Raw genomic sequence first — 16431 nt, forward strand, 5'->3', positions numbered from 1 at the left:
AATGGTAGAGTTGAATAAATGCTTTGCATTAGTCTTCACAGTAGCAAACACTAACAGTATTCCATAATTAAAAAAATAATCGAGGATGGAAAACCACAAAAGAAATAAATACGATAACTATAGAAGTAGTATTGAGGAAACTAATGAGAATAAGCCTGCAGGACCTGAAGGGATATATCCTAAGATATCAAAAGTAGCTACAGAGGTAGTGAATGAACTGGTGGTAATCTTCCAAGAATCTTTAGATCCGGAGGAACGGTCCAGAGGATAGAAAACCTGTCAATGTAGCACCTTTATTTAAAAGGGCTTAATATATGTTTTTGGGAAAATGTAAGTATTATGCAGAATGTAATAACAGAGCATTTATTTCCACATGATATAATCAGAGTCAGCATGGCTTCAAGAAGGGAAAATCATTGTCTGAGAAATTTACTAGAATTCTGAGGCAGCAGCAAGCAGAATAGACAAAACTGAAGCAGTGGATGTAATTTGGATTTTCAGAAGGCATTTTGAGGTACCACATGTTAGGCTATTTACGATAAGAGCTCATGGCATTGGAGGCGGAATATTCTGTATAGAAGATCGGCTAACTAATAGATGACAGAGATAATGATAAGTGGGTGGGGTGGGGAGGGATGCAGCATTTTTGGAATGGCAGTCTGTAACATGCAGAGTGTCGCAAATTAGTGCATGGGGTCACAATTATTTATAATATATTAATGACTAGAATGAGGAAAGTGAATGTACAACCGCCAGTTCGCAGATGACACAAGAATAGGTGGGAAGGCAAGTTGAGAGGATAACTGTCTGTAGAGGGATATAGATCAGTTAAACAAGTGGGCAAACACTTGGCAGAATATAATTGAGAAAATGTAAGGTTATGTAATTTGACAGGAGAATAGAGGAGTTGGATATTATTTAAATGGCAAAAGATTACAGAAGTTACAGAACAGGAGGATTTTGGATTCTTGGTTCTGAACCACAGAAACAGGGGAGGCGATGGCCTAGTGGTAGTATTGCTAGACTGTTAATCCAGAGATCCAGATAATGTTCTGGGGGCCTGGGTTCAAATCCCACCACGGCAGATAGTGGAATTTGAACTCAATAAATATCTGGAATTAAGAATCTAATGATGACCGTGATTTCATGGTCAATTGTCAGGAAAAACCCATCTGGTTCACTAATGTCCTTTAGGGAAGGAAACTGCCATCTTTACCTGGTTTGGACTACATGTGACTCCAGATGCACAACAATGTGGTTGACTCTTAACAGCCCTCTGGTCAATTAGGGATGGGCAATAAATGTTGCCTAACCAGCGATACCCTCATCCCGTGAATGAATAAAGGAAATAAAACTTGCATCCAAGTTCTGCAGGTAATAGGAAAGGCTGTGGTGCGTACTTTGTCTTTCAGACAAGGGGCCCAGAACTGTACATAATACTCCAAGTGCAGTCTCAGTAATGTTCTGTACAATTGAAGCAAGACCTTTTTGCTCCTGTATTCATATTCTCTTGCAATAAAGACTAGTATACTGATTTGTTTCCTGTACCTGCATGTAGCTCTAAGTAACTTAGGAACAAGAATACCTTGTACATCAATGCTTTCCAATTTTTCATGGCTCAAGAAGCACTTTGCACCTTGGTAGGCGAAGCGTAAATGGATAATCTCATTTACCACATTATATGCCATCTGCCATGGTCTTGCCTACTCATTTGGCCTGGTTAAAGCTTCTTCGCATCCTCATCGTCGTTCACATTCAACTTTGCTAGTAATATGCTAACTCAAAAAAAAAAAAACTGGCTAGACCTGCTAAATACGGTTTCACTTTATTAAACTATATTGACTCTGCCCAATAAGACAGTTATTTTCTAAAGTATGAGATTATATTATTTAAAATAGATTCCAGTAATTACCCTTCTGATGTCAGGCTAACAGTTCTGTAGTCTACTGTTTCCTCTTTCCCTCCATTCTTAAACATTAGCAGGTTGCAAGCGTAACGCCAGTCTTCATGCACCATTGCAGAACTAATAAAGCTTTGAAAGATGATCACCAATGCATCTGGATCATCATAACTGTTTACCCCAAACGTTCTTTAACCTAGTTGGTTTCCTGAATTATTTTTCCAGAAAACAGTCAAACACGGCTAGAAAGTATTCTTCCACATCATAGGTGCAAGTTTGATTAACTCCGTCACGCAGGTTGAAATGGTCCTTGACCACTTCATTCTCCTTGCTATATGCATATTTAATTTCCTGATTTGTGCCAAGCCCTATGTACCACTGTTGTTTGGGCATTAAATTACTTGGAGAAACATTTGATACCCCTTTCTGTATGTTGGCTCCATTCAAACAGATGTTAGGTCTTGTTCATCAGATTGAAGATCCTCTCTCTAAAACACTGATCTTGTCCCCATGTTGTAAGCGTTATCCTAGCCCCCCCCTTTGCTCTTTGCATGTCCTTCCTAAATGTCCAATATCCTTTTTAAATATTGATTTTTCTGATTTTGGGCAACTGCATCCACATTTCTGTAAAGCAATTAAAATCTTACTCCTTCACTACTTATGCCATCAGTTCACCTGTGTTGTCTCTCTCCTGTTTCTCAATCCTAAAATTTAATTGCTTAATATGATAGGACCAATAATCTTATCATTCATTAAGGTCCTACCTAGATGGCCTAGTGCCTGACAGTTCTCAACCTCAGTAACTTAGCAAAACTGTATTGAATTGAAGATGCTGGAATGGAGCTAAAAAGTGTTGCATAGTGGTACCTTCTCGAGCTCTTGGTTGACACCTTATTACTTGTTCCCATTTGTTGTTCTCTTTTGAAATTTGCTGTGATTCATTTACTCCCAGTAGATGAACATTCTAGGCTCCAACAGTTCCCTATGCTGGAATTTTTAAAAATCTTACTCTTTTAGAGAAAATTCTGAATTGATGGTACTCCATCACTGATATCACCCTTAAAGGTAGTGAAACATCTCTACACAACTTGACATTTATCTTTCTCTGACCCTGCAGAAGTATTGCTAGTATCTAAAGGCTGGATTTTTACAGATAAGTAGAAATCCTGATGTTACAGCTGAGTCAAGACGCTTCCTTGTCAATTTTCCCATCTGTATCCTATCAACATGTTAGACAGGGCAAGTGCCCAGTAATGAATGTAGTGGAAAGTCCTGGCAGGTAGATGTTAAGAGGCCAATCTGTATAATTAAAACAAAACTTGGAGCAATGGAGTGGAAAAGGCTTTGAGTTATCTCATTAAAGTAATTTTGAAAATCAGAGTAGAAATAAATGGTAAAAATCTTTGAAGCAAAGATTGGTGATCACCAGACTTGTAGTAAGAATGAGTGGGAATGTCTAACCTAGCAACAATCCTTGATAAATACCTAGCAATAATCAGCATTTTACATGCACTTAAGTGTTTGATCATGTATATCACAATTTCTTTATAGATATGTTGCTGAAGTGTGACATTGATAGGAAAGAGGAGGCTTATCCAGAGCCCAGACTGGGACAAAATAGAACTAGTGAACAGGAGAGACAATTGGACATCTTTTAAGTGAAGAGTGAAGTACAATAAGGCTGTAAATGATTGTCAAAACAAATTTTCAGAATTAGATGTGCTTCCATGGGTAAAGTTGAGAGGCAAAAGCTCAATGAACTGTGTACACAGCTGCACCATTTGCAGATTCAGCAAAAGGGCTCAAAATATTTTAATCAATAAAACCTAGAAGTTTAGAATATGGAATAAGAACAGCAAAAAAAAACAAAAACAATGGTAGTTTGAGGAAAAACTGTAGAACAAACTAGCATTGAGATTGAAGTAGACGGGCAGACTGAAACAGTGCTTGAGTTTCTTTATTTGGGGCAATTGGTAGCAATGACAAATTATGTGGTGCAGTAAGAGGGTGAGAGATAGCTGTAAGTAATTTTGTGAAGATGTGCTCACAGCAAGAAAGCTTAATTTGTGCATGCTAAGACTATAGGCCATAAGATAAACTGAGGTACATGAAATTGCAAGAGTAAAAGTAATTCTTGTTTTTCTTTTCAAACAAAAATCTCTAGAAAAGGAAATGTCAGTATTTTGGAAATTTGATCAAAACTGAAAAGCTACAAAGATGACTTCTGGAGGGCAAAGTGGAGGGCAGCCAAAATAGGGTTAGTGGTTGATGGATGTCACTGGTTGCTAACAGCGTGCAGATGGCACAAGACAGACCAGTATGTTATAGGATGACAGATCTCCTGATAGTGGCTACAAGCAGCAGCATCTGCTGATACATTCAAAAGAGTCTTTGTATCCTAAATGTTTCTACTCCTTCACACCCTGCATGATGGAAATGTTGTTATATTTCTTCCTTGTTTTTCTTCTTTTTTTAAGGCATCATTTCACTTTTTCTTTGTATCTATTACCATGCTGCCAATTTCATTTAATTCATGTCCTATTGAAGTCTTTCATAGTTTTCAATGTATGCCAAGTACTCTACGTTTCATTCTGAAATAAATGTAAATATACCCGAAGTATACTTTTATTCTCTTGTGGGACATGGATGTCACTGGTTAGCCATCGTTTGTTGCCCTTGAGAAGGTGATTTTAAGCTGCCTTCTTGATCAGTTGTCGTCCATGTATATAGACCCTCAATGACATGGGAGAGGGAGTTCCAGGATTTTGACCCAGCAGCACTGAAGGAATGGCAATATATTTCTGAGTTAGGATGGTGAATGGTTTGGAGTGGAATTTGCTGGTGTTCCCATTTTTCTGCTGCCCTTGTTCTTCTAGATGGAAGTCACTTGGGAAGTCAATCTTGCCGATAGTACACACCGCTGCTGTTGAGTTGGTGATGGAGGGTGTGGATGTTATTGACTTGATGCCAATCAGTTGGACTGCTTTGTTCTGGATGGTGTCAAGCACTGAGTAATGTTGCACTCAGCCCGGCAAGTGGGGGGTATTCTATCACACCACTGACATGTGCCTTGTAGATGGTGCACAGGCTTTGGGGAGACAGGAGTGAGATACTCTCTCTCTAGTATTCCTAGCCTTTGACCTGCTCTTGTAGCCACTATTATATGGCTGGTCCAGTTCAGCTTTTGATGATTGGTAACCCTCCAGGAGGATGATGGGGGAATCAGTGATGGTAAGGCCATAGTGTCAAGGAATGTTGGTTAGATTATCTTTTATTGGAGATTTTATTGTCTGGCACTTGTAACATGAATGTTACTCGTTACTTGTCAGTCCAAGCTTGGCTATTGTCCAAGTCTTGTTGCATTTGAACATGGATTGTTTCAATATCTGAGGAGTCTCACATGATGCTGAACATTGTGCAATCATTGACAAACATTCACATTTCTGACCTTATGGTAGGCAGGTAATTTGAAGCAACTGAATGTGGTTTGGCATAGGGCACTACTGAGGAACTCCTGCAAAGATGTCCCAGAGCTGACATGATTGACCTCCTGCAGCCACAGCCATCTTGCCAAGTATGACCCCAAACAACAGAGATTTCCCCCTTTTCCCATTGAAAGCTCCTTGATGCCTCCAACAAATGCTGTCAAGGGCTATCACTCATATCTCGGATCTGGAAATCAGCTTGTGTCCAAGTTTGAGCCAAGGCTGTAATGACGTCAGCAGCTGAGTGGTCCTGGCGGAACCCAGACTGGATGTCATTAAATAGGTTGTTGATAATTATTATCGATAGCACCGTTGATGACCCCTTCCATCGCATTACTGATGATTGAGAGTAGATTGATCGAGCTGTAAATTGACTGGGTTGGATTTGTTCTGCTCTTTGTGTACAGGATATACTTGGCCAATTTTCCACCTTACAGGGTAGATGCCCAATTTGTAACTGTACTGGAAGACTCTGGCTCGGGGTGCTGCAAGTTCTGGAGCATAAATCTTTCAGTACTGTTGCCAGAATGTTGTCAGGCCTATTGCTTTCACAATGTCCAGTGCCTCCAAAAATTTCTTCATATCTCATGGAATGAATCGAATTGGCTGAAGGCTGGCATCTGTGATGCTGGGGATTACTGGAGGAGGCAGAGATGGATCATCCACTCGGCACTTATGGCTGAAGATTGTTGCAAATGCTTCAGCCTTACCTTTTGCACTGATGTGCTGGGCTCCTCCATCATTGAGGATGGGGATATTTGTGGAGTTACCTGCTCCAGTGAGTTGTTTAATTGCCCTCCTCCATTCACAACTGGATGTGACAGTACTGCACAGGGCTTAGATCTATCTGGTTGTGGAATTTTTTGGCAGGCAAATAGTTGTTTGGTAGCTTCACCAGGCTAACATCTTTTAAGGTATGCTTGGTGCTGTTCCTGTCTCCTGCAGTCTCTATTGAATCCAGGTTAATCCCCTCATTTGATCATAATGTTTTAGTGGGAGATCTGCTGAGCCATGAGGTTGCAGATAGTAGGGTTCTGCTGCCATTGATGGCCCCCCAGCACCTCATGGATGCTCCGTCTTGAGTTGCTAGATCTGTTCGACGGTGATACTGCTACACAGTAAAATGTGAAGTTGGGCCTTCGTGTCCACAAGGATTGTGCGGTGGTCACTCTTTGTAATATTGTCATGGGTAGATATGTCTGCAGCGGTCAAGTATGTTTTTCACTATTGCTGGTTCCTCACCACCTGTTGCAGACTGTTTCATAGTTATGCCTTCTAGAATCTGACTGGCTGTCTCAATAGTGCTGCTGACAAGCCACTGTTGGTGGGCATTGAAATTCTACACCTTTACCATCCTCAGTGCTTCCTCTGTTGTTCAACATGGACTCTTACTGATTCATCAGCTGAGGGAGGTAGGTATGTGGTAATCAGCAGGAAGGTTTGTTTCTTGTGTTTAACCTGAAGCCACGAGACTTCATGGGGTCTGGATTCAATGTTGAGGGCTCCCAGGACAACACTCTTCCAATTGTATACCACGGTGCCACCACCTCTGGGTATGACAGGTCATATCCAGGATGCTGATGGTGGTGCCTGAGACATTGCAAGATATGATTCTGTGAAGAATTAACTAGTTGGACTGTTGCTTGACTAGTCTGAGATGGCTCTCCCAGTTTTGCAGGGTTAACAGGGCTGTAGTTGTTTACAGTGCTTAGGTTGATGCCAAGTTTTTGTCCTTTCTCATTTCTTTAAGACTTGATTTGATACAAGGCTTGCTAGACCATTTTAAAGGGCAGTTGAGAGTCATCCACATTGCTGTGGCTCTTGAGTTGCATGTAGTAGATGGCAGATTTCCTTCCCTGAAGCACTTAAGTGAATTAGATGAGTTTTTCTGACAATCTTGGTCATCATTAGATTCTTAATTACAGATTTTTTTAAATTGAATTTGAATTCCACCATCTGTGGTAGAATTTTGAACCCAGGTGCCTAGAACGTTTAGCTGAGTTTCTGAATTAAAAGTCTAGCGATAATATCAAAGGATATTAATACATGTGATGAATGCACCTTGTAGTAATTGAGTCATTGAGATTCTAGTGTCTGCTCCTTAATAAAGGAGGGGATGTTTCAGTGGACATTGCCAGTTAAAAACAGGAATTCTACCTATTGATGCAAGTTGTTGCTACATGGGCTAGCCCTGTGAAAGTGGCATTGGCTCCATGTCCAAGAAACAAAAAAGAAACGGGTGACAGTTGTTCAGCCCTGTTTTTTGTTTTTCCATTCCCAAGTCAGGGGTACAGAGTCATTGGCTTTGTGAACCCAACTTGTAAAGATGGCTGCCTGCCATTCAGATTTTCAGACTGGATTAGGTGAGCTAGGTTGAGAATTGGACTGGTGAAGAGGGAAGAGGCTTCCTCATGTTCAGCTAGTTGATTTTTTTCAATGGTACACATTTTGATTTATGATTGTATTTGTATTTGTAATATTTGAGAATTTTTGCTTTGAATATATTTGAGTTGCCTTGTACACTTCAGAAGAAAAGTCTGGTAAAGATCAGATTAAAATGTTCATAACTGCTTATAGTTTTCATCAGTCTTACTGGGTTTATTATTTCATACCAATGGCAGATAAATGATGTTGGATGTGAATAGATACATTAGTTATAGGAGACTTGTGAATCACAAATATGAGCTGAAAAAATAGTTTGATTCAGTTTTTCTGTAACATTTTATATTTAAACAAAATTCATGGTTCTGTTTTGATTTTTCGTTCATGATGTTAGAGGGGAGGGTTGCACAGTGGGTTGATAAGCTATTCTGAACAGATTTTTAATTATTTTAGATCAGAAATTCCATTCGAAAAAATGGCAAGGATTATTTCAAAACTTTCTTTTCACTTTCCCCCCCCTCCCACCCTGCCACAGTATCTTAGCTGTTATAAACAACAAATGTGGCTTCCAGCTGCAGTATCAGATGATCTTCTCCTTCTGGTTACTGGCCTTCAGTCCACAGCTGTGTGAGTATCTGCGCAGATTGAACATTGTTCCAGCCCTATCAGATATTCTTCAGGAATCTGTGAAAGAAAAGGTTACCAGAATTATTCTGGCAACATTTAGGGTATGTATGCAACTCATTTTTGATAGATTGCATAGTTATCATAACCTAAATTTCAGTCATTTTTATTGCCAAACGTGCTAGAATTGTTATGAAATATATATCTTGTCATGGATGATCATGTAATTAATATCAGATTGTTGAAGCCTTTTGAAAGTTTAACCATTTGAAAGTAAGATTTGTTCCAGAAACAAGTTATTTGTTTCACTAAGCTCGTTTGCATAGGTTGTCATTTTGGGATAAGCTGGTGCCTGAAACCTGTTCTAGTTATTTCATTTCAGTACTGGTCTTTATTGAGATTATAAATAAAGTGCAGCAGGAGTGAAAAAGATGGCAATCATATTTTCATGAAGATCTTGAACTTTGTAAAGTAAGGGCATTGTTCCTGCTTTGCCTTTGGATATGTTTTAGATTTATAATGGTAACACATTTTAATTTGTGTAGGAGAAAAGAATTGATCAATCAAACAATTTTGTCAGCATTTTTCTGGAACTAAACAGTTTGTATCATAATTCATAACTATTTTGTTCAAAGCAATTTTATTTCATTTTCATCTGTATTTAAGGTTTAGTTTAGATTATTTAAGTTCTTTTATATTTTTGGTCCTTCCACTGGATGGTTTCCAACTCCACAAAGTTTCAGAAGTATCTGCAACAAACTTTGTTTGAACTGACACACACAATAAAGCAGCAAAAATTATATACTTCAAATACCATAAAGTTTACTGTATTATTCTGTTCAATGACTATAGTTTTGAATTTGGTTATCTGTGTAAGTACACTTGTTCAATTGAATGGCCACATGAAAAATCAACAGTTTATTCAGTTTTGAATCAATTTCTCACAATCTACTACAATGTCCAAATAGTCAGTTGAGGATGAGTGAAAAGGCTTTCTGTTGGTAAACTTTATTTACAGCATAAATCACAAATAATAATGCAACTTTGCCTTAATTAAAGAATAACAGTGATGTGTATGTCCCTTGCATTATATTTCTGATACTTAATGTGTGTTTTTACATTATGTGGAGTTCTTGATTATCTGAAAATTTGATTAACCAGCATACTCCTGGGTTCCAGAGGTTCCAATTAATAAAATGTTTGCTGTATTTTCAACTTAATTTGGGAAATTGTTGTCTAACTCTGCTGGTAACTGTTTAAATATGACACTTGTATGCTTCCACTTGTGAACTTCCACTTGGAGTGCTTTTGGAGTGTGACTTCACCTGACAAAGGAGCAGCGCTCTGAAAGCTTGTGATTTCAAATAAACTTGTTGGACTGTAACCGAGTAGAAACTCTAATAGACGAAGTAATGGGTAATAAACTGATACTTTCTCAAAAATAAATTAGAGCACCTTAACTAGGAATGTTCAACTTGTTTGAGATGCTTAGGTTACATTCCCCTATGGCCTTCCTTAACTTGGAGAGGTGACCAATTAGCAGCACACTAAATTGTGACTTCCACTTTAACTGGAAAAACTTTATCGAATAGTAAGAGAATACATAAACAGCAGCAGTGATGAAGCATATGTTTTACAGTGGTTATTAACATAGTGGTTGTAGTCAAGTACTCCAGAACGTGAATTTTGCACTTTGGGTGCATTGTGTCCACAATTTCTTTGGTTTGGACCCTGTCCATCACCTTTAAACAATCATGTCACTGTGCATCATATTGCAGGACAGCAGTATGTGCCATCTGCAAGATGCACTGCAGCATCTCATTGAAGTTCCTTTGGCAGCATTTTTCAAGGCCTTTATATGTATACCACGTAGAAGGAGAAGACCAATAGGGCCATGGGGACACCACCACGAGCAAGTTCACCAAAAATGCAATTTTGGTTCTGCTCCTACATTGTTGCTCCTCAAAATCTTTAAACTCCTTTATCATCAGCAGTAGAACTGTTTCTACATTACAACAGTTAAGGCAGCTCATGATCACCTTGAGGGCATTTAGGGTTGGGCAACAAATGCTTTCCTTGCTGACAAAGCTGAGATCTGATGAATGAAAGAAAAAATGCTCAGTGACTCAAATTGGCATTTTAGAATTTATTGACTGAAATGGCCATTTTAAAATTAGTGTCTTTGCAAAACTTGCCATATAATACTTTTATAAAGCAGCATGTTATTCACTTGACCATAAGATTTGAGCAACATGATGATATGAAAATGCGCTGGAGACAAAATTCTAAATGTCTATCATGTAAAATTTGTCTTATTTGCACCACCTTTTGAGCAACAGGACAATCTGTCCAAAGATATTTTTTAAAAAAAAGTCTATTTTTAATGGTATCTGTTGACTTTGATAACTGGACGTCTCTCACGTGGATTTGAAATTTCATAGCTGCCACTCTAAACAATACTCCCTTTAACAACCATGCATTGTTGTTTATTTGTGTAATATTTCATTCCCCTAATAAGGTTGGGGTAGACATTTGATCTTTACTATTTATAATGAGATGATGTATAATTTAGGACTCTAAATCTAAAATGAAGCCTTTTGAACTCCAGTCACTGGCTCATTAGCAAACTATTCTATGTATTTATAAATACTGTAAACAGCAAGCAAATAATTTGTTTGCCTTTGTATCATTAAAATTGAAGTTTTGATGCAATAGTGTGCCTATACACGTTTATATTTTTATATTACCTAGGCCTTGGAGACTACACTGGAACACCGCAGTTTTGGCTTCTTTGCCCCATGTAGTATATACACACCTTCGGAGTGGTGCAACAGAGCAATGTATGGGAGCTGAAGTAGGCTATTTGGCCCTTGCAACCTGCTTCACCAATAATTATGATCATGGCTGATCATCTTAGTACCCTGTTCTTGTTTTCTGTCCATATTGTTTGATCCCTTTAGTCCTAAGCACTCTATCAATCTCATTCTTGAAAATGAAACAAGTATTCACTCTGATTCTTAGGATGATAGTAGTATTTGATGAGAATTGATTTTAAGGAGGATGGGCCATACAGTCTCTAGAGATTAGAATAATGAAAACTAATTTGTTTGAAATGTATAAAATTTTTTGAACTTGGAGAAAGTAGATGCAGATTTGGTGTTTTCTCCAATTGGAAAGTCTAGATCTGAGTGTCAGTCTCTCGATGAGAGTTAAGCCATTTAAGATTGAAATGTTTTCGCTCTGATGAAATTCCCCACATCAAAGGTTGTATGGTTGTATGTATTTAAAACGGAAATTAATAGATTGTAGGCTGTTTTTGGAATCAAAGGATATGATAAGACAGGTAAAAAGTGGTGATGTAGCTATGGTCTTATTAATAGTGAAGAATACTCAAAGATCTGAATGATCTATTCATGACACTTTCTAACCTTAATTGCTTTACTATTTCAGAACAATTAATTTTCCATGTTTTAGACCATTAATGGAAAACAATTGACATTTTGGTTACGACATGGGCCTCCTAATTTGCGCTGGATTTTATTACATAATCTATAATCACAATGAAGTTCATCTCCGATATTAAGCTAAGAGGAACATTGAGTTTGCTTAGAGTTCAAAATAAGTTGAATCAGAAGTGTTCAAGGTTTTTGGTCTATTTGGCTGCTTCGATGCAAAACTTGGTGTTTTGTAAGCCACATTTACAAATTAATGAAATCATCAACTTAACTTTACATCTGCACATGCAAACATAACTTGGTATTATTTATGATTTATGCACCAACCAGGAACAGCCCTTTCATATTGTTTTTAAGACCATAAAATGTGGTCAAAGAGTGCCCAAATAGAAACTTCTGAATGGACATTTGTAACTTCTGGAAAAAGACACAGCATTTTAGCAAGCAGAGCAGTGACAAACAAAATTTTAGTATGTGAATAGCTACATGCAAAGATAAAGACTATTAAAAATGTTCCGTAGTGTTAAAAATAAGTTGTAAAATTGAAAATCGAGTAGCAAACAAATATTTGTCTTAATTATTTGCAAAATTCTTTGTTTAGAACAATTTGATACTTGAGAGAGTTTAGTTCAACTAATTTTTAATATGATGATAAATTTGCAATGTGCAAAAGATGATTTTATTTTGGTTTGATTGCAATCTAATCTTGATGATTTTGTATGTTTTACACCAATTGTATATGCCAGTACCTACAAAAATCCAGTAATTGCAATTTTTTTTTCACATTCCATTGACAAGTGATTGTTCTTTCAGTTAAATATAAAATTGTTAGTGTCACAAAATATTATGACAGATTTGCTTTGCTTTTGAAAGATTTCACTTGTTTAAAAAAAAATGATCTTTTCAGATTTTTAAAATTGGTCTTGAATAAGGGATTGATTGACAAAGTTATCATTTTTGCCCTTGTCTCCTGCATTAGCCACATCCTTAACGTGTATCCACTGCCATGACCAAGAGATTGTCAGGGCTAATAGCCTTATCTGTGTCTGGTGCCTTTAGCCATTTCTTGACAGATAACTTAATATTGGATGCCCATAGAATGGGCACAAATACAAACATTTATTATTGTACTTGTATTTATCGTGTGTTTTTAATATATAGTTTTGATTCCTTTTTAAAAATTAAAATAAAATATTGAACACATTATTTTAACAGAACCTTCTGGAAAAATCTGCAGAAAGAGAAACTCATCAGGAATATGCACTTGCTATGATTCAGTGCAAAGTCCTTAAACAGTTGGAGAACCTTGAACAGCAAAAGTATGATGATGAAGATATTGCTGATGACATCAAATTCCTTTTGGAAAAACTTGGAGAGAGTGTCCAAGATCTCAGGTTAGTTATGATGGTACCTAAAAATTAGTCAACAGTCACATTATTATTTGTGAAATGCCTAGATTGTGACTGACTTGAATGCTCATTTGTTTTTGTGAATGTTCTTCTTGCGTAACTTTTCAACCTGCCTTACTAGAACTGATTTTACTATGACAGAATAAGTAGGGAAGCTGTTGAATTACGGAACATGTTCTTAATTTCAAATGTTTTTCCTCATCAGTTCTATATTTTCATTAGAAGCTCTAGAAGTATTAAGTACAAAAGCACGAAAGTTATATGTTTTTACGAAACTCTTGTTCAGCCTCAGCTGGAATATATGTCCAAACTGGGTACTGATCTTTAGGAAGGATATGAAGATATCAGAGGGTGAAAATTGACTGGCTTTGATTCGCTTTGCTTTCTGTTCACAAGATTTTCCCGGACAATTTTTCATTATGTTGAGAGAAGCTGGTGTTGCAGCTATACTGAAACAGCTTAGGAGCATTGTTAATTCTGGAGCACAAATCTTTTTAGTTGGAATGTTGTCAAGGCCCATAGGCTTTGCACTACTATGTCTTCAATTTCCTGATAGCATGCAGGAATAGTCAAATTGAAAGCTGGCATCTGTGATGCTGGAGATCTTGGGAGGTGGCTGAGAAGGATCTTCCACTTGGTATTCCTGGCTGAAGTTGGTTGCCAATGCTTCAGTTTTGCAGTGTGCACCGATATGTTGGTTTGTCCCACTGCGAAGAAAATTTGTGCAACTGCCTTCTGTTCTTATTTGTTTAATTATCCTCAGTCACCCGCAACAGAGCCTGATTTCTGATGTGCTAGTTGTAGGATTGCTTAGCTATGCCTATTGCTTGTTGGTCCTACGTTTTTGGTGTGCACGTAGTTGTCTTGTAGTTTCACCAGATTAGCAGTTTGTTTTCTTTTGCTATTTCTGTTGCTGCCCTGGAAACAATGTTGCGCTGCTATTCAATGAGCCAGGGTTATTGCACAAGTTTGCCGAGAATTGTAGAGTAGATTTACAGATAGCAATTGAATACAACTTGAAATTTGTTTACTTCAAATACTATAGTATCGGTAATCATGTCATGGTTAAATGGAGTATTCTAGCAGTGGATTAATAGATGAGAAATTTCTGCTATTTTGTGGGGTACCAGCTTTTGGATCATTATGCTTTTCTCCTGCTGTCTATCTGACTCAGATTTATCACTCAGCCCCTTTTTCACTTCAGTCGACCACTGATCTATCTTTCTAGATTAGGCGGTGTAGAGGCCATGGCCTTGAGTAGCTACTTCTAGGCTGTCATCTTGGTGCCACCTCCACTGCCACTGAGGTTGGTTGAATCCTCTTGCCCAATCCTAGGCACTGTCAGCAATGGGTCGAACAGTTCCCCAATCCAGCTGCTGCTCGGCTTCTTATTTCAGGCTCCTACCCTGGGATGGGAGCAAGAGAAATTCCAACCAGCCATGGTCCCAGCCTCATTTTCAGTAACAGTCGCTGCTTTGCGCTGCCTCTGATTCTTTTCTGTCTCTGGAACTTCAACGTTGTCAAAGCATCCAATGATAGGCCAAGGGGCAGCTATTCTATCAGTTTCTGAGGAGCTCAAGCTACTATTTGCCAGGATGCTGGATCCCCCTTCCCTGGCTGTTTGGATCTGCAGAGGAGCCACAGCAGCCAACTGACTCGACTGAAGAGGTGAAGTGTCTACTGAAGGGGTTTGGAGTTAAGTGCAACATCTGGGGTGACTTCAAATCCAGCAGACTAGGATTGGCAAGGGTTGGAGTTGGTAGAAATAGAAATGGAGCAGGGCCTGAGGCCTCTCTGGAACAAAAACAAAATTGCTGGAAAAGCTCAGCAGGTTTGGCAGCATCTGTGGAGGAGAAAACAGAGTTAATGTTTCGGGTCCGGTGACCCTTCCTCAGAACTGATGGTGGCCTCTCTGGTTGGCCTGTGGGGCCTGAGCAGGGCTGAGTGGAGATGGGAGGGCATGAGTAAGTGTTTGAGGGTAGGCAGATTAAGAGGGGTGTGAATTTATTGGGGAACTTTTCATATTTGCAAAATACTGCAGAAGCAGATTTCATGGTGCAAGTTGATCAGCGATTTGCATAATTTGATGTAGCAAATACTACGATGCTGCTTTATTTTGTTTTTGGTGTGTCAGGGCACATTAATCAAGAATTTTTTCCTATGTATATTTATTTTTGTTCATCGACTGAATGTCATTTGCAAGGCCAGCCTTTGTTGCCTATCCTGCCCCTGAGCAGGTGGTGCCCAATTAAAATGGAGTCACATTGGAAAATAGTTTGTGAAGCACTGCCTTAGACCTTAGTTTTGCATAGACCCCATAGAACTGCATTGGTCCAGTGTTGAACAACAGGAAAAATAATTCCATCCATGTCAAATGGCCTAGAAGCGTTTGTGATAACAAGGTGTAGAGCTGGATGAACACAGCAGGCCGAGCAGGAAGGCTGATGTTTCGGGCCTAGACCCTTCTTCAGAAGCTCTATTTGTTATCTCAGATTCTCCAGCATCTGCAGTTCCTACTATCACTAGGAGCATTTGTGTCTCACTACAGATCATAAAAACGTTTTATAGTTCCTTGATTCCTTGTCACAAAATCCTTTCAGACATTTCTGCCTTCACCAGTCATTGCACTTCTTACTAAAGTGTAGCCTCTTTTGCATTCATTATGCTATTTCCATTTTCCACTCCTAGTTATCTTTCATTGGATTTGTTGTAGTCACATGTACCTAAGTACAATGAAAAGCTTTGTTTTGCAAGCAGTGCAGGCAGATCATAGCAAACAAGGACATATCGATCACAGGGCATTTAGAGCACGGCATACAATGTTACATCCCAGATTACTTCAGGAAGTAACTCTAGAGATGGTAGATACGTTGGTCATTTTCCAGGATACTATCGACTCTGGAACAGTCCCTGCAGATTAGAAGGTGGCTAATGTCACTCCAGTATTCAAAAAGGGAGGTGCAGAGAAAACAGGGAATTATAGACTGGTGAGCCTAACGTCGGTAATGGGGAAAATTCTCGAATCCATTGTCGAGGATTTTATAGCGGAGCATTTAGAAAGCAGTGGCAGGATCAGACAGTCAGCATGGATTTATGAAGGGGAAATCATGCTTGACAAATTCTATGAAGATGTAACTAGTAGAGTTGACAATGGGGAGCCAGTCAAAGTCCCACAT

The 16431-nt window shown here is 38.6% G+C and overlaps 1 protein-coding gene across 7 annotated transcripts in view; it reads left to right on the top strand.

The window, feature by feature from the left end:
* The window catches only part of atp6v1h (ATPase H+ transporting V1 subunit H), a 113951-nt gene that overhangs the window by 62419 nt on the left and 35101 nt on the right, over nt 1-16431 (top strand). For all 7 annotated transcript variants that reach the window (XM_048595931.1, XM_048595935.1, XM_048595934.1 and 4 more), the window contains 2 exons: nt 8303-8495; nt 13062-13240. In XM_048595931.1, coding sequence (XP_048451888.1) covers nt 8303-8495; nt 13062-13240 — 372 coding nt within the window. The remainder of the gene's footprint in view (nt 1-8302; nt 8496-13061; nt 13241-16431) is intronic.

Source organism: Rhincodon typus, chromosome 4 (assembly GCF_021869965.1).
Source record: "Rhincodon typus isolate 14 chromosome 4, sRhiTyp1.1, whole genome shotgun sequence".
Lineage (NCBI taxonomy): Eukaryota > Metazoa > Chordata > Chondrichthyes > Orectolobiformes > Rhincodontidae > Rhincodon > Rhincodon typus.